Here is a 23,810-nt window from a genome sequence, read left to right on the forward strand (position 1 = left end):
TCATCGGTGACAAACTATTTCCCCGCGAGGAGTCGCACAAATTCAAACTGGTTTGAATTAGCGCGGCTTGTAGCAGGGAAAAGTTATGTTGCGGGAACAAGGATTTTCACAAGAATTCCCGAAGTCACACGAAGTGAATCATCGCTTCGATTTGTCCTCACATCATATCACAGCGACTTGTTTTGGAACCAATACATACGGAGCAGTCTTCCCCAAATCACAACAATCCATCAAATATTTTCGCTCCCACTCGATTGGTCTAATCGCGTCATGCGACTTAATATGCCCAGCTAAATTAAAGCTGGGGAATTTGCGAGTGAAATTCTCCAATTTTCAAATTCCGCGTGTTGTGAAAACTATTTGAAGGATAATAAACACAATAGCCCCCATTTTACTTTAAAAAAATATGTTCGGTAAATATGCTCTCTCTTGGAAAACTAGTTGCTTCTCGGAACAGATAGTGTCTGCAAATTAACAAATTGACTTCAGTTTTCTATGCATCTGTCCTCTTATTGATGATAAATTGCGTCATAACATTGTCAAAGTGGCTGTGGAACCACGAGCCGCAGGCTTTTTGATTGGCTACTTAAAAAAGTCCATAAAATATCATTGGTTAAAAAGTTGACAGTTTGACAGCTGAAAGTTTAACTTGAAAGCTTCCATAAATTAAAATTTTATCCGTCTGTACTCTTATTAATGATAAAAATGAGCCAATCAGCGCGCGGGAAATTAGACAGTTATTGTAAAACAAATATTCGAGCATATTTTTTCGCTAAATGGAGGCTATTATTTGTTTATCGGCCTCCGAGTTTCTAAGGATACCTGAGGTCAAGAGAAAATGAGCGGACATTTTCTCTTGGTAAGGTTCCCGTTAGAGTTCTTCAATCCCTCCATCCCGACCAGAATTTTCCCTCGATCCCGTATTCACGACGATTTCTATCGGCTAATCCCGATCCCAGTCATATTTTCTCTTTTAAAAAGTCCGTTCCTTACATGGAGGGAGAAGATCCAATTTCATTCAAGCTCCAGATTCCCTCATAGCAAACCCAAGCACTGACTGTTAGGTTCAATTATCTCTCAGTATCCCCTTCCACCAAAATGACAATATTGTTCGTTTTCATGATCGTTTCAATGAGTTCCGTCAGTCAGTAAATCATACCTTTTTTTTTAATAGCTCGTTTCTTTTTCTTTCTTTTTCTTTTTGTTTGCCTCTATTGTGTGGCAACGCCTGCCTGATCACTGAAAAAGTTGTCAGTGGGAGGTGGTAACAAGAGAGCATTTAGACTAGTTTCCATATGACACGATCGCTATAACCCCTACAAAAAAGGTCCAGCGATTGTGTCGATCATATGAAATCTGGCAGCTGTGTGAGCATCCCTCAAGTTTACGGGATTGCGTCCAAAAATTGTCGGAGATAAGTTGTGCTCGGCTATTTTCGACATCCTTTAAGATGACAGCTTGATTTTTTTTTTCTGGTTCATTTTCGTCGCCAGACTTCCCGAATCTCGCTTCTTTAACCCTTTGAATACCAAACTTTCGCCAAAAAATACCGTTTTTAACCGTTTAGTCAGGTTTTTTAGCTACCGTGACGCTAAATAAGCCTAAGTTTTGCTAAAAAAGCTTTTTTTTTTTACTAAAAGGAGAGATTTTTCGAGGATTAGGTACAAAATTGAGCAAAAATGGGCATGCGCATAAGTCAAAATTTGGACTTTTTTTTTTTTTTTTTGCCATTAACCGTGCCAAATTTCGTTTGTTGGCCCTTCCTTTCTGTTTTTCTCTGCCCTTTTACACTGGCTACTTTTTGCATAGTATGTTCTTTCTGGCTGCAGTGAAAAGTTGAATGTTAATTACGGGCGAAGCCTAGAAATGGACCTTGGTCAATCATAGGCGTTGTGGACCATTTTCCCACCGTTTTTGCACCAAAACTGATAACCTTGTTTTTCGATTTGCGACGTCGGAATGTCGTCGATATCTAAACCTGACCATCTGCTTATCAAGAATATCTGAGTTTTCTTTGCCAGTGGTATGGACGTATATTACAAAACCTGGCGAAATTGGTATACTTCCTTGATCAGCTTCTTCTTCTACGTATTTCATCAAGGAAAATATTTGGTGTGAAGAGGAAAATGGTTCAGTGATTTTTCGATCATTCCCGTGAAAACGAGAAAGAAAGGAGTGCCTCTATTTTCCGAAAAATTCCTGGAAGCGCCCAAAGTCTGCCAGGAGTCTGGGAGCGAGGACTATTCCAAGATGGAGGACGATAACGGTGGAGTTGGGAGTGCGTCGGAAAGCAGTTTGCTTCTGTTGGCTGATGAGCTGATTGACATGGTGTTATCTTACTCCATAATTGATCATAAGGACTTGTGCCACTGTTCACAAGTTTGTAGAAGATTAAATATAATTGCAGCTGGTAATGAACTTTGGAAAAAGAAGGCGCTTTCGAGGTAAGCTTAAACGTCACTTAAAACTTTTAAGTTTTTAAGTGGAATTTGTGATGGTTTTTGATAACCTGAAAAATCAAAGTTAGAGTGTGAGCAGTGTGAAAAATTCAGTGAGTGTGTTTTGCGTAAGTCATCATATCAAATCTTCCAGACGCTAATTTATACATAGAGATGAAAATCATTTCTTAGTCAGCTGGGATCATGTATACTAATGGCATCTGTGGACGAGTGTCGATCAGTTCCCTCGATTGATATCCTCGATCCACACTTCATCGCTACTCGATTGACACTCAATCGACACCTCTATTGACATTTGGTCGACACTCTATTAACATCTCGGTCGACAGTCAGTTTAGAGTTGACTAATTTTTGCAGACACTTTGAGTGTCGATCGATCCATATGAGTCGGTCAACAGTCGGCTGACTATCAACCAACTGTTGATCAAGTGTTAATCAGGTGTCGATCAAGATTTTGATTGATTGTTAACCAAGTATTGATCGTGATGTCCATCAAGCATCAATCAAGGGTGTCAATCGACACTCGACCACAGATGCCTCCAGTACACTTGATCTGTTAGCTGTGCAGAATTCATTCAACCAGTCCATTTATATGAATCCGTAGAAAAAGAGGCCATCCTAAAAAAATTGAAATCAGAGAGATCGCAAATTTGACTTGCATGATCCTAAAGAATGTTAAATGTAGACCTCCATCAATTCAACCACAAAAATGCATGAGACATTACATCCCAAACAATCTTCCCTGAAAACGCCAAAAATCGACCAAACAAAGGGACAGGAAAGATGTCCAACGTCTATTAAGTGGCCCCCTATTAAGTGGCCAACCTTTATTTGGTGGTCAATGGTCAAAGTCCCCAAAAAGTTTTCAGCTATACAATGTAATAAAAACCTCTATTCAACAGCCACCTTTATTATCTTAATGCCATCCCAAGGGTGATTTTGTGTTGTTTTATACCTCTATTAAATGGCCAAGAAGATTTGAAGTTGGACATTTTTAGCCAGATGACGGTTAAAGAATGACAAATATGTGGAATACTGTAAAAACACATTTTCAGCAGTATTTAATTAAAACAATCACAAAACAAAGTTTCAAAGTGTTCTAGTTTGTTTGTACAGCACACGTCGCATCTGTACATGAGATTGTTTCTTTGGCTTATGTCAACATTATGGACGGTATTATTGCCATCATTGTTCTACTTTTTGTCCACTTGCATTTGTTTTCACTTATATTTGATAAATTGAAAAGTGGACCACTCCCAACATTATTGTGGGGGCAACCTCTATTAAATGGCCACCTCTATTTAGCGGCCAGTTGTCTCGTCCCCAAGAGTGGCTGCTTAATAGAGGTTTGGCTGTACTTCAAGCACTTTCTTTTGTATCTGAGAGATTCAGTCTGTATCAGGGAGACTTCCAGATAATGCTGAGCTGAAGAGTTGGCGTAGTATAGTGCAAGAAAAAGACCAGTAATTAGCAAAGAAATGTACAACAACGTTCTGCACACTTTCCAAGTAAAACATATGTTATGCAACATCTGTCTTGTAAGCATATTCAAATAATTGTACGCTTTGACTGCAGTTTCTGCACACATACTGTCATGGGAACTAAAGCCCTGTTGTACTTTATCAAGTAGTCTTGTGGTTGGCTCTTTGAGGGGTGGATGTACAGCTGTAGACAGTTATTTATTCATCCATTTTGTTTGTTATTTTTCTGACAGGTGGTGTTTTTGGAGAACCATGCCAAAAGAAGACTGGTTGTCAATATACAGAGACAGAATGCTGATGGAACACAAAATTCACCATGCTCTGGAAACTATGTCGAAAAAATATTACACAAAGGCTGAGGTTTCCAAAACAGAACTGGACAAATTTGTACATGTAGCAAATGAGAATCCTCATCTTTGTTGCTATGTGGATGATTCTTTGAGTGAACTTTTACAAGGAGATCACTGGTAAGGTGAAGAAATATGTGCAATGTTGTTTCTGTTGTTTGTATACTTGCTGTTGCTAATACCCACTGTTAACCCAACAAAATTTTGAGCTTGAACTCTGTGCAAAAATCATTGCATTTGCTCGCTGACAGATCTTTTTACTGTGTTGCAATTTGCTTCACACTCTTGGTTTTTAGACCACACCTTTTAAAACTGGGGTGATGATCAACAATCATTTTATTTGTCTTCTAGCAAAGTCAATTTGACTCACAGACATTATGCCAGAAAGATGCATTCTCATCTTAAAATTCACCAGCTTAAAGATGAATGGAAGAAGTTTCTGGTATTACCTGAAGACCAGCAGCATTTGGAAAAAGGTGAAATGAAGACAAGTGACATCTAGTTGATTTCATTTTAAAATTTCAGTAGCTGGTTGCATAGCTTTAGGACTACCCTTCTTCTTTTTACAGGTGCCATGTTGATTGCAAGATGGATTCTGAATGAAGAGGACATTGATGAGAATGACACATATGTGGAGCTTGATAGAATTGCTTGTACTGTGCAAGAGAGTCTCCGAGGTAATAGCAGCAGTACAAACAGCATATCCACAGCCCCACTGGAAGAACGAATGGCTCAAAGTAATGAGGTGTTTGGGGCAGTTACACACCCTACAGCATGTTTGAGAATCCTGGATTGTCTTAAGCATGTGTTGTATCAACAGCTACTGTTTAAAGGCAATGTCAATGAATACTATAAAAAGGACAACTCAATGCTTTATCAGGTATAGTTTTGCCAGAATGGCAACAAAATGCATGTTTATGATAACTTATTCTTCCTCTGAACTCTTCCTGATAATAAAACATGCAATTCTAATAACATTTTTATACAAGTGAATATATGAAAGATCATATATGTGAACTGCGGAGAAAGGTATGAAGACATGATTGATCATCACAGTAATATACCCACTTAAGCAGTTGTTTATATATATGATATTTCATACATTCACTTGTATCTTCGTCATCTAAATCTGAATCTTCAGAATCTGAAGTTTGATTGGACTATAAAAAGTCTGGTTTCCTTATATAACAATAAATTTGCATTGCACAAAGTACCCTTGAACAGTTGCCACATTTCTTATGGATGAGTAAATTTATAGAATGTATGTGTTCTCTTATAAAAAGTTCTCTCAGTTTTCTTAAACTAACTTGGGTGCACTGTGACACCAAAAAAATTGTGTTTGGACACCCTGGTTAAAATTGTACTGAAGATCCTGCATGATCTTGTAGATCCCAAATAGAAGTAAGATCTCATTATGCATTTTATCCTGATGAATGTTCGGGATACTTCTGCAGAAGATCTTGTATAATTCTGGGATTCTATAAGATCCTAACAGCCTGGGATCCTGTGTAGAACTTACAAACGGAAAGGCTTTTTAAACAGTTTCATTATCCTCTACTTAGGCTAGGAGTTAAGCTGTACTATCTACAAAATTATATTTAAGAAATTAGTTGACAGTTTCATCACAGTGAATCTTATTTTCAGGTTATAAGAAGCCGCACTGGAAACCCTATTACTCTAGCAGTCTTGTTTGCGGCAGTTGCTAGGAGACTGGGAGTTAACTTAGAACCAGTGAGTATTCAGAATGTTTTTTCTCATTGGTTTCAACTAATGTGTTGGAGGTACATCACCGATGTGCTGACTAGTAGTGACTGATACTGTAAAATTTTGATGAAAAGCCCTGGCCTTATACTTGTGCAAAAGGGTCTTTTTGGGAGGCTTATTCATGTGAGGACTTATTGTCTTAAAGAACTTTTCCTTTTGCTTGGGTTTTATTTGGTGAGGGTGTCTCATCTCAATTTTTTTTAGCTACATTAAAGAAACTGTAGCATAAAACTGTCAGAACATGCTTGTAATGATACAGTCACTTGGTAAATTCATGAATACCACAAGCTTCCTAGCATGCTGTAAGGACATCAAATACAAACAGTGTTCTCAAACAGGTGACTACAGTGAAACCTGTATTAAGTGGACACCCTTGGGACACTCATTAGTGTCTGCTTAATACAGGGTGTCTGCTCTAAATGGGTTCAGCATTAATAGTTAATTATTAACCCTTTTGTAACATTGCGTAAGATCGAAGACTGCTCATAGCACAATGTCCAGTCAGTCAATGCATCAATCTGGAATAATCTACTTAGCTTTAAAACGATATTGCTGAGCAATGTAAAGGAGTCTGAGCTGGGCTTTTAGTAGTAAAAAGCCCTTGGAGTGTCTGCTTATTGCAGGTTTTGTGTGACAAAATGGCTTAATATTGGTGTCTGTGTCTACTTAACACAAGTGTCCGCTGAATGCAGGTTTATTTTACAGTAAATGTGGGAAGAAAATTTAGGGACTCAAGCTGGAGTCCATTTAATAGAGGGTGTCCGCTTAATATGGGGTCCGCTTAATACAGGTTTCACTGTATAATACTGAAAGAAATAATACCTTATTTGAGGGCTTAAATACAAATATATGCCCATGAGCCTAAATATGGCGGGTTTATTATGGGCCAAATTTGTGCATCTTAGATTTGGGAACTTATTCTCAGGGGTGGGGGAAGGGGTAAGAAGAGGGGGGAGTGATGAAATTCTTTTCATGTACCACATGTGTTGCCAGTACAGTATGACAATGATAGTATGTTTCTTTTGGGGTTTTTTGTTGTTGTTTCTAGGTCAATTTTCCCAGCCACTTTTTGCTGCGGTGGAGATCTAACTTGGATCCACAGTATGTAACATACATAACTTACTTACATCTTACTCATGTTTAGGCTGACCTGTAACTTCTTTTAATAATTCTTAAAATACATTACTGGATGGCTGAATGGGATGTTAGTCCACCATGAGTGCATAAACAGCAGGGAGACTAGATGAAAGCTACAACCATTTGATTAAAGTCTTAGGAGATAAAAATCCTTTTCAATTAAAAGAACCTGTCCAGGAGGCAGTGAAGGAATTTAACCCAGCATTAATGGGAAGCATAAATGTGGCTTGCAGTTTACCTAAATGTTGCTTTCATGACATAATTTGCATTACAAATTTTGAATCAAATACATCACATCTGATTTCATTCTTAAAAGGATATTTGAAATGTGTCATTTACTAGTTTGGTTTAATGTAATCTGGCAGTGTTTCTTTAAAGAAGAACACCACTAATTACTGTACTAAAGAGATGATTCTAAAACTTCAAATGCAGTGTTCCTTTATTTGGAAGGGTTGATGATTCATCTGCATATAAGTACATCGACTGCTTTAATGGCGGAAGATTTTTGTCAGAGAGGCAGTGTCTGGATTTGCTTTATTCGCCGATGACAAACACAATATCTGTTGGGGATGTTCTTTTTGTAAGAGCTACTCCTAGACAGGTAATAGAGTGGCTGGAAATATATATTATGCCCCTATATTTAGTTATGTTCAAACTTGATAATATTAATAACTGGTGTAAAGACTAGGGTTAAATTGGGTGAGAAATAAAAAGATTGCAAAGTGGGAAACACAAAGCTGACTTTTTAATTGGTGTTTGGAAACAGTTCAAGCTGCCCAAGGTTGTAGAACTGATAATATTTAGTTGCGGGAAAAAACACAGTGTGGCGGCTGGAGGAAGATGATTATTCTAATACTTCCTTGTTTGTTCCACATTTTTCCATGTTGGAACAATCTGCATTTATTCATTTTTGTCACTGTAACCAAAATTATGTAATGCAGGCTTTTAGTAAGAATAAAGTGGGAAATACAAAAAACGAAGGACTTATCAGGTAACCTGCACTTCATTTGAAATAAACCTGGAGCTGATAATATTGCAAGCTAATAATAAGTTGTAAGTCAGTTGTCATGTTTATTTTATATATCTGTGTCCATATTTATCACACAGGTATTTATTCGTATGGTAGCAAATATCATCAATAGTTATAGGACAGTAGAGGACCCTGGTAGTCGGTAGGTATTCACATTAATAATTAAAATATCCTTCATGAATTTGCTGACCTGGAAATGTTAATTTTTTTATATTTCTTGTAGTTAAAAATGAATTTCAGGCTAGTTTAATTAGAATTTTTCTTTGTTTAAACATTTTGTTAATAGATCTCAAACAAAGGAAAAATTAATGCAAATTAAATTAGTTTCAAGTTATTTTGATTTGAAAATATTTTTAATTTTTGACAGCAACATATTTTTATTTATGTTAAGAGAAAAAGTAACCCTCAAACAATATGGTTTCTTTTTCATTACTTAATTAAGACTCGTTGCTTGAGACAAATTACTTGCATTGCATATGTACTGGACCTCGTAAGAGCAGGAGTATTCAACATGAAAAATCTACAGACATTGGCATGCAGCAGTGACAACTCTGTCCACAAACAAAGATTTAATAGATAATTGTGTCACAAACTTTATTTGTTTCACAGGTTGAGTGGTCTGCATTCTTCTCTTGACTTAGCTCTATTTCTCGACCCTGATGATGAAAATAGCAGACTACTTTTGGCAAGAATACAGGTTCATTTGGGAATTGACCTAGAAGAGGTACATTAAGTAGAGTAATGTAGCTTATTTATAAAATTACAGTGGAACCCCACCTTACAGTCACCTCATTAATATGGCCAGATTTTTATCGTCTGTTAGTGACCAGATTAACAGGGTTCCACTGTAATTTAAATTGCTGGAGGATTGTTGGTGTTTTCCTGAGGAAGCAAGCATGTGCCATGAGGAGAGCTTGTAAGGATGTCACAGACTTCTGGATGTTTTGCTCATAAATGCTGATTGCTGGAGATTAATTCAATGATGACATGTTCTTGGCAAACATGTTGCTTTTACGGACTTCTCAGACCCCTGGTTATCTGCACTCATAAAGAGACAGCATACTGTGATAAAGTGACAAACACATCTGTACAAAAAAAATAATAATAAATTTAGTGTTTAGTACTCATGCAGAAAATCAAGTTAAGGTGTTGTATTAAAGAAAGCCATAACTAGTAATTGTTCTACTCAGCACTGTGAAAATGCTTCCACAGGGACCTCTCTAGTTCAAAATGGTTAACAATCTGCATGAGTGTATTGGTTGGCCAAGTCAAATCTGAACCTGAGTCAGGTCCTAGTCAGAGTCAAATGACACATTAATACAATTTATTTGCTATCCTTACAATGAGAGCTAATCATTCGCAGGTTAGAGCTACTCAGATGAACTGAAGCTCTACTCAGGTTAACAACTGTACTATTTAGTTTTCACTAGAGTACAATGTAACCTGAACATATCACTTTGTAGTCATTCATGTCTAGCACATGAACACTTCTGACCAGTCAGCAGGGATTTTACCATTTGGCTCAGATTTGACGTTATAATACATATTTACTCTGACTTATAGTGGCGCTAAATTATGTCCTTTTCTGAACACCTTTGACAGGCAGTTGACAGCCTTGAGACTCTAATGAGTGGTGCAGTCTCAATACGCAGAGGAATTCTGGATAATCTTCTTGAACGAGCCAATCAGAAAAAAATTCAGCAGGATTTAGAGGATAATCCTCCACAGCCAGTATGGCAAGATATTTTATATTTTTGACAATAAAACATTTTGGCATATTATTTTGTGGTTATATGCTTACTTGTGGGAGACACAATGATCTGATGGTCAGTCTACTGTACTCTGGATCAAGGAGTCCAGTTGTTACCCTGGCTGGAGTCATCATGTGTTCTTGTACAACACACTGAACTGTCAAGGTTTCTTTGTCCCCTGATGTGTATAAAAACTGGTATCACTGAATTAAATTTAGCGGGGCAAGGGGGGGGGGGGGGGGGGAAGTGATCTGCAAGGGACTAGCTTCTTATTTAGGCAAGGAAGAAATAGTTTCAGTCACTTCATGCCAGTCAAACCAGACATGGTTAGGTGCCAGTGTAATGGGTTTCAGTGTAATGGGCTGCCTTGTTGTGCAAGTCTAGATGTTAAGTAATGGCTGATGTACCAATCAAATTTAAAAGCTGAGTACAGAAGGGACCTGTAAGGTTGGTTAGAAGAGTTTTAGCATTTCTACACTCTTCTGCCAATGCATTTTCCATAGCTTAATGAAAAGTTCCACATCATCATCACCTGCAATCTTAGATGCCCAGGCCATTTGTGTGTGTTTCAAATACAGATATATTAAAAGAAAAATACCTGCCAAGCCAAACATGGGGATCTTAAGTGCTGGAAATGTGGTGGTGACTCAAGCAGTTTCCAAACATTTTCCACTTGAACACAGGGTATTGAGGAGAAAATTGTTATTTCTACCATAGCTTACAGTAAAGAACAAGATCATTGTTACAGAATGGTTCCATAAAGTATCATAATCACTTGTAGTGCTCATCTCTAACCTCTTGCATTCAATCTGTTTTTAACATCAGAAATTAAGGTCTGATCCAAGCCATTCTCAAGTTGGGTTTAAAGTTGGAATGGTTATGAGGCACAGATTGTAAGTATGGTCCATAGGCATTGACAATCAATATAAAACACTAATAATTAAGTGCCCCATTTACTTTTTAGTTTTACAAATGCTGTTAAATGCTGATGAGAACAAAAATATTAATAAGTGGGATGCTGATCCCTTATTTAAAATGTTGGAAAGATAAGTTTTATCATATCACCCATATGGCATCATGTGCTATTTCGTTGGAAAACCATAAGAAAGATTTTCCTGTTACAAGGGTGATATGCATCAAAGTGATGGGACAGGAACGTGTACAGCCCTACTAGAAATGCACATGGCCTCTGTTGCAATTGTTGGAAGGTTATGACAGAAAACATTTTATTACTGCAAAATTTTGTTTCTTCAAAATGTGACAGAAGTGAACACTCTGACAGCGAATTTTACTATCCCGGCAAACTGTCTGATTCAGAACTACTTCAGTTACCAACTTACTCTGTTACAAACTTACTCCTCACAAATGAAGAAGTTCACAAAATGGTCATATTATAAAATACTTACTGAGTGAGGTCAAGCTGGATGGGAAAATAAATATCTTCCTGAGAGCCACATGGCATGCATGGATGCATGGACTTTGCTGTGCTCAGTCCATAGTCCTGACCTCAAGCCAAATATATATCCATCCAGCCCTCACACTCAGTCGATAAGTACATAATATTTAGTTCAGATTCTCATCTGATGGTGGGGGGTGGGGGATGCTTGTGCTTGAAATAGTCACCTTTGCGATAATGTGCATAGTAAGCTTTTTCATTTGGTCATGAGTGCTGTCTTGATCTTCAGATACCATTATGGCTGCGTTATTTATGGATGGGATCCTGTTTGTAGAATGGATGAGACATGGATTCAGCAAATGGGTGTTGACCAGTCACCTGGCGGCCGTAATCAACCATTCTACAATGTGCTAGGTGACGATGGCTCTCAAAGATATGCTGCCCATAGTAAGCATGGTATTTCAAATTATTTGATGAAATGAATGTTCAGACTGCAGACACTTGCTGCACCAGCTGCTGGATCCATGGTTAGTGTAACTGATCTCTTTTCTTCTTGCAGTAAACTTGAGGGAAGATCCTAATCAGCAATTAAACCCACATCCTGAACTAGGGAAATATTTTAAAGGTTTTACTGGAAGCCGGTACATACCGAATGACTGTCTTCAACAACGATACCCTGAAGATGTGGACACCTGAATTAGCCAAGACCAATTTTCGATGTAACTTGTCTTAGTTTACTTTAAAATAAATTCAACATTTAAAGAATATAATTGACACAGGTTTGTTCTCAAACTTCAATTATTCACAAAGTTAGAGCTTATCTGTGTACAATCCAAAACTTGTATAGCCATTGTAGTATTCCACGATCTTCGTGCAATTACTCAGTTATGAAATGACTAAGAAAATTAAGAATGAGCATGTATTAATTTGCTTGCAGGGGATGAATGATAACTTTGCTTGCTCTCAGCCAATCACAATGAAGTGATTAGTCAGTCTGATTATAATAGTGATTTTTCCTTAGTTATAACTTCATAAGGAGTGTATCTTACTGGTAAATTTTGAGTGTATCTTACTGGTAAAATTTGGCATGTTTATCTACTGCTAGTAGTAGCTGCTATAAATACAGTGCTGTATGGTAGGTAAATACCAGTAAATTTCTTAGAAAGGAAATAGATCAAGAAATCAGGGCATTATGTTGTATAATAGCGCAAATCTTATTAACAAGTAATTTTGTAGATAAAAGCCTCTGTTTGGCAAGTGTGGTACAGATCACATGAACAAATATTAAGTGCCAAAGATAACATTGTTTTACATTGTTTTAAATAAGAGCAGAAAGATAATAAGTTAAGGGTCACCTATCAAGGAACTTGTAGGGTTTAGATTCTATTTTGCAAGTCTTGTAAAAGCTGCATGAAAATTATTCATATTTTTAAATAACCTTTGGAGAATATTGTATGGAAAAAAATATTGATCCTATCCTGTAGTTTACAGATCAAAAAAATAAAAATGTTAGTATTCTATGGTATACAGTTCTTTGACTTTTAGAGTATGATTATTATCCTACATGTTCCTTGTAACCATATAGAAAGTCTACAGTAATGTTCTAAACAATAATGGTTAACCCTCCTTGATGTATGTCAAACCCAGTTCATTGTGTTCCTTATGTTACACAATACCTCTATACACTGAACTACAAAATCAGTTTATTGTTTACTCAGGTTACCCAGGAGTACATTAGGCACATTTGATCATATTTACATGTTAATTTGCACTGTATAAATACTAAATAATAAATTATTATTATCATTATTATTATTATTATTATGATGATGATGATGTTGACGATAATGATGATTATGATTATGATGAAATTCAAATCTCAGCAAATGATGTAAAAGCTTTGTTCCTTGAGTTATGCATCAAGCCACCTCCCGTGGCATTAGGTGCCCTGACATATTGCATTCATCAGATCAAGTTCCGATTACCCTTCTCAGTTTACTATCTACAAGTCTAGGATCCTTCTCATTTCAATTCCAATTTTCTCTTTTACATTACTGGATAAAATATTAAGTAAATGTCTAATTCTTTTCAATCATATCAGACGAAGCACGCTGACCCCACTCCACCCAAGACCCATCATACACCATGGTGTCTCTCTTTCCACAAAGGTGTGCTGCCAAAGCCACCACACATGCTGTGATCCCAGATCCACAAGATGTAATAAGCTCTTTTCCAAGATCAATTCCTGCTTCCTCAAATACTTTCTTTAGCTCCTCAGGATCTTTCATCAGTTTTGTTTGAGGATCTAAGCACTGAACATAAGGGACATTCTTTGAATGTGGAATGTGACCAGTTGGAAAGTTTGGCCGCGGCTCAGTTTCAGTGCCAAAGAATCTGCCAGGTGACCGAGCATCAGCAACTTGAATGGTTGGTTGTGCTAAATTGGCTTTCATAAAATCAAAGTTACAGAACATTGCTGTGTTTAAGGTAGCTTTGAATGGGCCACCATCTGGGAAAATTAAAAGCACAAGCAATGTTAACCACAGTTGCAGATACAGTCTGTACAAACTTATTTGAATAACAATCAGCCCATAAGAACTCATGTCTGATGTGAAGTTTCAGCTACTTCACAAAACACTTACTTTTATGTGGGTGAAGTGCAGCAATTTAAGAAAAATAAAGTAGTATTTAACAAATTGTGAAGTTTCTCATTTATTTCAATGTGATTATCAAAATAAAGGGAACAAGTTGAGTAAACAACAACACTTTGAAGTATGTATCAGTAATAATGCATTGCTTACTCATTGGAGATCTTTTCTTGTCTTGGATTCAGTTTGATCCAGAAATAAATGCATTCAGACTTATGGTGTGTATGTGACATATGAGAACAGGACACATTTGAACTAGTATGTACATTTCATGTATATGGATGGTATTAAACATATTTGTTTAACTTTTTACTTCACCTTTAAGTAAAGTCAATTCTGTGCCCTAGATCATCATTTTTTATTCATGGAGTTTTAACAAAGCAAATAATACAGAATAAATGAGAAAATCTGCGCAAGTCCTCCATTACAAAACGTCCTCTCCTCAATCACAAAAAGATAGCTGCCAGGGGGAGGGGGTACTCCCTTATGTGGGCTATATAAGTATGTGTGGCCCTAAAGGGTATGGTTTTTCAGCCGTTTTGGTCCTAAATAGGGTATGGTTTTTGCACTCTAGTCTTGAATTGAGAATGTTATTTAGAAGAAACTACTTTTTCATCATTATTGATAAGACCATCAACAAAAGCCCTTCATAAATTATGATTAGGGCAACTGTGCGAGCCACAACAGTCATAAATAGGATTATCAAATTTTTGGTCAAGTCATAAATAGGGTAGGGAAAATCACAGGGTAAGGGTTTTGGGAAGAGGGCCACACACACACACACACACCCTCACCCAATCTTTCTGGGAGAACCCCAGGGGGGGACAGCTGCTGCCAACTGTCTTAATTAAGTCCCCTTCAAAAATTATTGAAAGGACTGAGCAGAAAACCATAGCACATGACGATAGTACCTATTCCCAAAAAATGTGATATAGGGTCTGCAGTCCAGGCCAGGGGTGACATTTTGAGCTCATGATTGTTTATAAAACCTGTATATTGGTACAGACTGGACTCTGTTGTCTCATAACTGGGCAACTCCACCCTAGCCCCCCACACAGATGCTCTTTGGGCTTGTCACGTGTTCCTCCCCACGAAGCCAGGAGAGAAAACGTAAGGAGCCCAAAGAGCAACTTCATGGGAGGTTCACCAGCATCCACGCCCCTGCATCTAATTTAGGGGTTATTAGCTGTACCCCCCACTCCCTCCCCCCACCCCCCCCCCCACCCACCCCCCCCACCCCCCCCCCCACCCCCCATATACCTTCAACTGCTGTTGCATTCTCTGGGCCTAATTCAACTGGATAACCCCCTGCGCACCATTTTGGAAACCCGCCATCCAAAATCGATACCCGATCGTGCCCGAATGCGCGAAGCATCCACCAGACTCGGGGGGCCGAGAATAATCCACCATTATTATTATCGTACACAACAACATGACTGTCGTTCTTGAGCCCAAGACTGCGAACGTAATTTGAGAAATCTTCAGTATTCGGCAGCATGTGTTCATAAGGCGATGACTTGTCGACACATTCCTCAATGTCGAAAAACTTAGCCCCAGGAATCCGATGAGCCAAAAATTCTTTCTTCGGATCACGATTTTCCTTTGGAAGGTGCCAAGACGTATCCAAGACTCGAAGATATTTCGATTTTTGAAGCATCATTTGGCGGAGCCACTGGGCTTTAACGAGGGCGGAGACAGACATGGTAAATAAAAATATAAGCTTAAGCTTGGAAAGATGCTGGTACACTGTATGGGTAGCCTGGTGTTGCCTAGTGGTAGTTTTCAATGTGAAAAGTACTGGTACCTAATAGAGCTTTTGAGGCTGGAGCCCAGTTTCTTCGCGTATGACGTGTCAAAATGGCTGCCTTGGAGAAAGTGAAGATATTAGTTGTTGGGGATTCAGGCGTTGGAAAGACTTCCTTAGTTCATCATATTTGCCACAATGAAAGTCTTTCAACCCCAGGATGGACAATAGGTTGTACAGTGGAGGTAAAACTATATGACTACAAAGAAGGTACGCCAGCAATGAGGAGCTTTTTTCTAGAGTTTTGGGATGTTGGAGGCTCTGCCAGCCACGAGAACAGCCGTTCAATATTTTATAATGGTGTCAATGGATTGATTCTGGTTCACGATTTGACAAACAAAAAGTCATTTACAAATCTAAGAAGATGGCTCGCAGAGGTGTTAGGTTCTGGCAAAGAAGGCAACAGTGTCTTGAGTGCCAAGCAGCAAAAACTTTCTAACAAAGACAGTTGGTTTGAGTTTTCCATTGATATAGGTGAGGACTATGACTCCGAGCAGTTTGCAGGAAACCAGATTCCTGTCATAATTGTCGGCACTAAGCTAGATCAAGCTGGAACTGCAAGAATTCTACATTCATCCCGGGGATTAAATCTTGCTGAAGAAATTGGAGCTGACATGATGAATCTCAACTGTACAGATGTCAAACAACTTAAACCAGGATCTCACAATGCCAGAAAATTGTGTACATTTTTTGATAAAGTAATAGAAAGGCGTTTTTATTCGCGTGAAGTGCCCCAATTTCAGCAGTCATTTGGTACAGAATCACCAAAGTCTTATGACAGATCTAGTAAGCGCAAAATTGTTTGAACACTTGAATAAGAACTGCGCTATTGATTACAGTAACATTAGTGAGCTCTGTAATAGTAGCTAAATATATTGTAGAGGGTTTATTTTGGAGATCTCCAGTCGTCTGTTTTGTTTACTGATGACATAGCACATTCAACTGGTACAAGAACTTGTACTTGTTTCTCAGACTGTCAGTGATATTAATGTATTAAAATAAAGAGATGAGGCTCAATTTAAAACCTTGTTTTACCTTTATTGCGCCTTTCCATTTCTGTCAGTTGTTTGCTCAGACTCCTCAGAGAGAGAAGAGTTGGCATCCTAACCAAATTGCTGTCATTAGTACAGCTGAGGACAAAATTCTCCTACGCTGTTCAGCGTAACCTACTACAAGTAGTCGCATCAGCACCTATACAAGGGTATACATTACTTTTTGGGGGAGACACTTTTATCATGATAGCATTACCTAATCAAAAAAATGATAGTTAATATAAAAATAGGAAAAAAAACAGGCCTGAAAAAGGTTTGGGCTCCCTTGTTGGAGCATGAAAATACCAACCTCTCATCTTACCAACTCCTTTCAGTACTTAGAGATTCCCTTTCAGAACCAATGAAAAAGAAGTAGAAACTACTAAGAGGAGAAATATGGATATGCAACAAAATCTAGATATTGAACACACGTTAATTGTGTTGGCGTTTTTTACCGTCTGGGTCTTTTGTAGCTTCTTGCTTGACAGACAAGGGCAGTTAATACTTAATGGGCCTGAATAATAATGAATGACTTTTTAACCATATGGTCGAAGGCGAGCAAGTTTCTTAAAATCGTCGGATTTTTTTTCTCGCCTATTTCCGGCAAAAGAGGAAAAAAAATTCAGAGCTGGTTTTGAGCTTTCTCATTTAGTACAGTAGTGCTCAACACTTTGACACCTAAATAAAGTGGTTTATTTTTGTTTAGTTAGGCCCAGTTCAGACACCGAACTTTTCATGAGCCAAACTTAACTCAAGTTTGGACCAAATGAGGACCGAACCAAACTATCAAAAGTACACCTGTTGATACAGACGTCAAACTTAATTTCGTTATTAATTTAATTTATAAACTCTTGGTCTTCAGCCATCGTAGCTTGTATCAAATGCATGTTTTTAAAATGTTTATCACCACTGTTTTATATTTTTAATTTAATTTAGTAATTAATTTAATTTAATTTAGGATATAGTAACCATCCTGAGTCAGTATCACCCAACTAGTAGACTAATGCAAATCCTGCATTTTAATTGGCTATGCTACTAGAGTTTATTAGTAACTGTCCTTGAGTAGCGAAATTGGCCCTATCAAGCATGACGCTTTCTTTCGTTTTATTCCCAAATAAATATTTCTTCAACTTGCATTTGGTAACTTGATTATTGCCTTTTCTGTCTGACTAGTTGGGTGATACTAAAACATTTACACCCTTAGTCCTCAAGGGCCGCGGGTCAATTAGACCCGTGGCCCGCAAGGGCTACGGGTCTAATTGTTAATTAACACCTTTTCTTGAAATGTGTGACTAAACAGCTCCGTACTGTGTTTGCATGTGTTGTTTTTGCACAAATGGTACACAACCTTTAATTACGAATCCATAATAGATATGTACTACATACTAAAAGCTTCTAACTCAAAGTGGTAGTATTGATCCGTCAAAGAACTGTTGTCGGGCGTAATCCCGCTCGGGCAAAGACGCGAGAACGAGGCACCATGATCGACGATAGAGAGCTGGGACCGAAAGCGCGCCTTGAGAGTAAATTTGTTTTTACGATCTTGGGGATGAAAATAGTTTTGTTTCAAGCTTGTACTCGAAAAACCTTTATACTTGCAGACGTTATAATTTTGCAGTGAAAACTGGGCAACAGAGCGCTATTCTGACGAAAGAGAATCCGGTATTTCGCTCGCAAGATGTGATTTTCAGACTGTTTGGACAGTTTGGTGGGTTCTTGAAAAACAACTTCGCTCTTTACGCATGGAACGGAATCAACAAAACATCTTGGAGCTTCTATGAGGAAAAGATGATTAATTTTGGATTTTAGTTTGGTTTATTGATTAATTAAATCCTGAAAGTGAAGACAGTAGCACAGAAGAAGTTTATCATGGTTCCGACAACTCGCGTGAGTAGTGACCTACGGAAACTTTGTTTTAAACAATAGCAATGGTGATCACGATATTATTATAAATAACGGATTTATTTTGACCCTTGTTTCCGTTTACGCAGTCTGAGCGAAACGGCGGTAAGCCGTTAGGGTATTAGCCGTTAGGGTTAATTTTACAATCAATTTTGTTTTCATATTTGGGCTAACTTTCAGAATACCCACCACCAATTTACGTCCCACGGAGTCACAAAAGTGCCTATTGTGTTATGCTTCGGTCTACGAAAGGTTTTGACTCACTAGATAGCAGAGGGATCAAAATGAAATGCTAAGATGTGCCAACAAATCTGGGAGCAAACATTTAACTTTTTTAAGTTTGTCAGGGGGTATTACCAATCTTTAAGGAAGTTCAGTGAAAATCCTCGGTTGTGACAGATATGGGAGCATTATTACAAACATGACGATAATTAGTGCAGAGATAACCTGTTCACACTTGAGGGTAATCTCAACATAATTTCTGCTTATCTTTGTCTGATTGTTGTTGGCATCTTTTGCCTGACAACTTCATATTTCAGATTTTATTGCATTTTGCAGCACGAGGATGATACTCCTCTTTACATACTGGGTGAGGATTGGTTCAGCCAGGGAAACAAATACTTGTACCTAACTGCATAGATGAGATGATGACATCACTATAAGTAATGTGAAACATCCTCCTTATGTCCTGCTCATGCATAGGATAATGGTAACTGGAAACTCAGGGAGTGCTTTAACTGTGATAGGTATTAATTAATATCTACTGTCATGTCTCACAGCCAACTCCAGGTCCCAGTGACACCAGTGACCAGGCGTTGTCGACAGCTGCTATTGTGATGATTGTTGTTGGATCATACCTGGCTCTTGTCATCATTTTTCTCCTAATCAGGCAGTGTTTGAAGGTAAGTTAGAGGAAGATGCAGAGAACAAATGGCTCAAGAAACCATTGGATTCTGAATAATTTCTCCAAGCAGCACTCTCCATCCAGTATTAGTGTAAATCAACCAGCATTCTTCTGTGAATGCTGTTCTCTGATTGGCTATGTTACTCACTATCACTGGCTATTGTAGATAGTGAGTTGTCCAGCAGTGTGCGCACAAACTGGCAGCGCCGCTTCTTTGCATTTTCAAAGTGTCTGAAGAGGACTGAGATAAAGTTTTGGACGACTAGTAGATTTACACTTAAACAATATAGTTATTCGTTCTCTATTTCTATGCGTGATAGTTGACTTGGGCTGTGTCCTGGTTACCTTGTAACTTGTTAGTGTAACCTGAAAATTATGCTGCAACAAGGTTACCTGTGATGAAGTAGCATGCCATTTAGGGGAAGACACAACACTTCTTTTAACCTAGAGTAGTTTAGACACTTGGCAAGTTCTGTTAGAAATCTACGGATTTGATTTGTTTTGCTATTGTTGTCTATTCCATGATAGAAGGTACTTGCTTTGCCTTTTTTTAGCTGAAAATTGTAGGTTTGGGACTGGAATTCTTAAGAGTGTGTACTAAAATATTTAGACTGCTTGCTACCAACAATTTAACAGTGATGATACTTTTAAGGATTAATATAAAATCTTGATTTACATTTAACAGTCACAAGGAATAAATATATGTCCTTCATGGATATCAGAGCTATGTTGTGGATCATGTTGTGCAAATGAGAATGATGCACAGAGATGCTGCCTTTGTGCCTGCTTTTTGTCAATGGCTGAAATGTGTGACTGTTCTACACCAAGTAAAAAGTCTTGTTTGGACTGCATGTGTCCCTCAAAACAGGTGCTAAACAACTTGGAGTTATAATCATGATCATTTTTCATTTCTCGAACCCTCATTTTTTAGAAGCTCCCAATAACTTGAACCAAAAGTCATTTCCCTCTCCTCAGTGGAACACTGTAATTTTACCCCTATTTCTCAAACTATCCGATTTTTCAAACCAATTTTTGTTTCCCTTGGAGGTTCGAGAAATTGGGATTCCACTGTATATGCTTTAGTACAATGTAGTTGCTATCATATAAATAGTTGTTCTCAGTAATGAGATGAGTGGATAACACATAAAACTTTAAGGGCATCACAGCTGTGCAATAAGTGCTGAATAAGTGAAGACCAAAGAAAGCCATTTGCCATTGTGTTACCTGTTACATCTGCTTGCAGTTGCCAGTAGTTTCATTTGATTCCAAGAGTAATTACCCTTAGTGGCATAATACATGCAAAAAACAAACCTCAACATATGATTTACATATTGCAACCACTCAATTTAGTTAAACTGGCCATTTCTCTGATAATGAAATGTTTGACCAAACTTTGCTACAGACATATCTAATGACAAACATATACACATGTAAGATACATTAGACAAGGAATTGATCATTGTTGTTGACGTTGTTATCCTAGTGGTGTGATGATACATTTTGTTGTTGTATGAATGCTGAGCCAGGTGGAGCCATGTGTCAAGACTGCAATGGACCAGAGTGTGCAGTATGTGATACTTAAAATATCATTTTTGTGATCTACTCATCAATCCTCACTTTAAGCACCACACTGACTAGTTGCATTGAATTAGAGAACTTACCAGCTGTAGTCATTTAGCAGTTATTACTTTTTTGCAGGTGTCAAATCCTTTTCACCTTTAGTTAGTCATTTGTTAAAAAGTTTCTTTGCTCTTTTTCAGTTTGGTGATTGCAATTGTGCTTGTAATTGTGCCATGCCAGAGTGCAACTCTATCAACTGCATTTGTTTCACTATAGACCTTGGGGGTGGTAATGCACAACAGCAGCAACAGATGACGCAACAGCAGCTTCAACAACAGATACAACAACTGCAGCAAATGCAGTGGCAACAGCAACAGTTTCCACAACAGCCAGCATATCCGAGATAACAGCTTAAAGGAGACCAAAACTCTTTTTGTTTGATGATATCATTCCTGTCATGAATGTTGCTCTTACTAGTTTGTTACAGCAGGCCTTCAAATGATCTCTCAAAGTTTGAAAATGACTAAAAGGTAATGCAGATGGAAAGCAATTGGAAACAAGACTGCCTACTTTCCTCATGTAACAGCCCTGCTGTTTTCTAATACAATTTGACATTTTGACATTTTGTTTGATAGAAGAAAAACTTAAAAAGCTATGCCATGGACAAAAAAAATGCCCATTTTTTAGCAGATTTTTTACCCTTTCCTTTCAAACTTTGCTTTTTCTCTTTTAATTTAATATAACTGAATGATCTTCAGTGTTATAAATGCACCATGTAAATAATGACATCAGTTTTGAATGTTAAAATAAGATATAAAGTTGAAAGTGTGCTTGCAACTAAGTCAGAAAACAGCCTTGTCTTACATTGCACTAATACTTTCATATCCAGCTGGTTTGTTCAAATGCCAGACAATTTTTTCTGCTTTCTGCACGTGTCTAGTTTCAATGATTTGTATGGGTGTTTGATGCATATGACACATACAGGTCATCCAAAGTTTGCCACTCCTGTAGTTTGCTCAGTTGATTCCTTTTGAAATCTGTTCAACAAAGTGTTTCACATTGCTTGTTATTTAACAAATTGACATCAGTTTTTTACGCATCTGTCCTCTTACTGATGATAAATTGCATCATAACATTGTCTCAAATTCTCCCAACCCTCCTTGTGGTTACATGAGGCTATGTAAACACACAGAAAAAGTGCCCTATTGCTTAAATGTAAAATATGTTATCTATGCAGTGCACACTTTTTTAACAGTGCTATTAATGATGTGATATGTTTGGCTTGTGTGCTATAAAAAACAGCCTGTTTCCAGTTACAATAATTTGTGCCGAGGCAAGAAAGTATTAGTGGTGACAGTCTCTGTGGTGCATGCTGTTTATTGTGATTTACATTAATCTGGAAATTCAATCCTCGGTAGTCACTTTGTCAAGTGTTAAGTCCCATATTTTAATTAGTAAAGTAATATATCAAACATGAAAGACCGTGTTTGACCACATTTCTAAACACTGAGAAGAGAGTTGAAAATACAATGCGTAGCAGAGTATTTTTGTCTAACTATAAGGTGTTTGGAATTGTGGTAAAACATGGTCTTGTGTGTTTGATATATCTTGTCAATCAAAGCTAAAACTCAGGAGAGAATGGAGATGAATAATTTTTATTAGGAAGCATTATGATGATGATTTCCTTTGTTTAAATCTGGTGAATTGTTGAGTTTTGAGAAGTTTTCAATCTAGACCAGTCTTGTTCTTAAAGTTACAATAACCCTGGTTAACTATAGATTCCAGTCAGTCCCTCTTTGCACTTTGGAAGAACACCAGACTTCTTTTCCCACAGTATATCTCTGTAAACCATACCTTTTCCAGACTACTCCAATTCTAGAAAACCAGCTTGCAGATTTCCATACTTTTTCAAGAAATATTCCAGATTCTGTACAAACCTTGGGAGATAGTACTTTTTTGAACACCCAGAAAATACCCCTACCAAAAGTCCAAGAAAATTTCATCAAAAACTGAACCTCCCCCCCCCCCCCCCCCTGCAATGAAAAACGCCTTACTGCCACTGGCTCAAAACATCCAGACATTCCCACCTTCAAAAATCAAGAAATGTTCTCTGCATGTCACTCATCCTTGAGCTGCCACCAAATTTATGTTAGCCTGTGCACATATTCTAGTATCTGGCAGATGTTAGTGTGCTTTGTCTCCACACAACAGGCTTTTCAAGGGATAGCTAGGCTTATTGTGTGTGTAATACCAGAGTGCACACTGGGAAAGAAAGAAGTTTGGGGAGAAAGGAGGAAGAAGGACTATTACATTTTCAGGAAGTGAATGGGAAGAAGAAGAAGAACAAAAGACCCTCAAGTGCCCATGGTGTTTCTCCATGGAATACAAAACAATTTCCATGGCAGGGTGAAGTTTTCTTATTATCAAATTTTGTCTGCACATAGGGTTCAGAGCCACCTTAAATTTTCAAACATTTCAAAATCTAAGTGTTGGAAAGTGCTGGAAACTGTTTCGAGCCACCTTGAGTGGCTGGAGTTAACTACATTTGAAACCACAGCAACATTTTCCCAACAGTTCTCTCTCAACCTTTATAACA

The 23,810-nt window shown here is 37.8% G+C and overlaps 4 protein-coding genes across 5 annotated transcripts; 3 read left to right on the forward strand and 1 right to left on the reverse strand.

Annotated features, from left to right (window-relative positions):
• The first annotated feature begins 2,204 nt into the window (after positions 1 to 2,204).
• On the forward strand, positions 2,205 to 12,890 carry LOC110046426 (F-box only protein 21-like). Of its 2 annotated transcripts, none has more exons than XM_020752115.2 (13): positions 2,205 to 2,444; positions 4,174 to 4,407; positions 4,639 to 4,763; positions 4,857 to 5,167; positions 5,932 to 6,018; positions 7,100 to 7,152; positions 7,639 to 7,789; positions 8,296 to 8,360; positions 8,828 to 8,942; positions 9,821 to 9,949; positions 10,795 to 10,862; positions 11,655 to 11,821; positions 11,925 to 12,890. In XM_020752115.2, exons 1-13 carry the CDS (start codon positions 2,251 to 2,253, stop codon positions 12,059 to 12,061), a joined length of 1,836 nt encoding a protein of 611 aa, XP_020607774.2. In that variant the 5' UTR covers positions 2,205 to 2,250; the 3' UTR covers positions 12,062 to 12,890. The 2 variants fall into 2 exon arrangements, with proteins under 2 accessions (XP_020607774.2, XP_020607775.2); XM_020752116.2 differs by having other exon boundaries at positions 2,206 to 2,444; positions 11,655 to 11,812.
• A 161-nt stretch (positions 12,891 to 13,051) lies between these two features.
• On the reverse strand, positions 13,052 to 15,818 carry LOC110046427 (3-mercaptopyruvate sulfurtransferase-like). The gene is made up of 2 exons (XM_020752117.2): positions 15,274 to 15,818; positions 13,052 to 13,874 (listed from the first exon to the last, which is right to left on the reverse strand). The coding sequence occupies exons 1-2, from the start codon at positions 15,713 to 15,715 to the stop codon at positions 13,444 to 13,446; spliced, it is 873 nt and encodes a 290-aa protein (XP_020607776.1). The 5' UTR covers positions 15,716 to 15,818; the 3' UTR covers positions 13,052 to 13,443.
• Positions 15,819 to 15,839: 21 nt separating this feature from the next.
• Positions 15,840 to 16,841, forward strand: LOC110046428 (rab-like protein 3). Its single transcript, XM_020752118.2, has one exon. It carries the CDS (start codon positions 15,871 to 15,873, stop codon positions 16,621 to 16,623), a length of 753 nt encoding a protein of 250 aa, XP_020607777.1. The 5' UTR covers positions 15,840 to 15,870; the 3' UTR covers positions 16,624 to 16,841.
• Positions 16,842 to 18,354: 1,513 nt separating this feature from the next.
• Positions 18,355 to 22,064, forward strand: LOC110046419 (uncharacterized). Its single transcript, XM_020752106.2, has 5 exons — positions 18,355 to 18,735; positions 19,530 to 19,652; positions 20,340 to 20,522; positions 21,138 to 21,221; positions 21,415 to 22,064. Exons 1-5 carry the CDS (start codon positions 18,718 to 18,720, stop codon positions 21,619 to 21,621), a joined length of 615 nt encoding a protein of 204 aa, XP_020607765.2. The 5' UTR covers positions 18,355 to 18,717; the 3' UTR covers positions 21,622 to 22,064.
• The last annotated feature ends 1,746 nt before the right edge of the window (positions 22,065 to 23,810 follow it).

Source organism: Orbicella faveolata, unplaced genomic scaffold, assembly GCF_042242905.1.
Source record: "Orbicella faveolata isolate gen_17 unplaced genomic scaffold, um_ofav_v1 contig_47, whole genome shotgun sequence".
Classification (NCBI taxonomy): Eukaryota; Metazoa; Cnidaria; class Anthozoa; order Scleractinia; family Merulinidae; genus Orbicella; species Orbicella faveolata.

Excerpts from the sequence above, each read along its gene's own strand:
- LOC110046426 (XM_020752115.2), top strand. The coding sequence starts at position 2,251 with ATGGAGGACGATAACGGTGGAGTTGGGAGTGCGTCGGAAAGCAGTTTG. Across the intron at positions 7,790-8,295 it reads TAAGAGCTACTCCTAGACAG|GTATTTATTCGTATGGTAGC; the intron begins GTAATAGAGTGG and ends TTTATCACACAG. Across the intron at positions 8,361-8,827 it reads GTAGAGGACCCTGGTAGTCG|GTTGAGTGGTCTGCATTCTT; the intron begins GTAGGTATTCAC and ends TTTGTTTCACAG.
- LOC110046427 (XM_020752117.2), bottom strand. The coding sequence starts at position 15,715 with ATGTCTGTCTCCGCCCTCGTTAAAGCCCAGTGGCTCCGCCAAATGATG. Across the intron at positions 13,875-15,273 it reads GAATGCAACAGCAGTTGAAG|ATGGTGGCCCATTCAAAGCT; the intron begins GTATATGGGGGG and ends TAATTTTCCCAG.
- LOC110046428 (XM_020752118.2), top strand. The coding sequence starts at position 15,871 with ATGGCTGCCTTGGAGAAAGTGAAGATATTAGTTGTTGGGGATTCAGGC.
- LOC110046419 (XM_020752106.2), top strand. Across the intron at positions 20,523-21,137 it reads GCATGTGTCCCTCAAAACAG|TGGTGTGATGATACATTTTG; the intron begins GTGCTAAACAAC and ends TTGTTATCCTAG. Across the intron at positions 21,222-21,414 it reads GCAATGGACCAGAGTGTGCA|TTTGGTGATTGCAATTGTGC; the intron begins GTATGTGATACT and ends GCTCTTTTTCAG.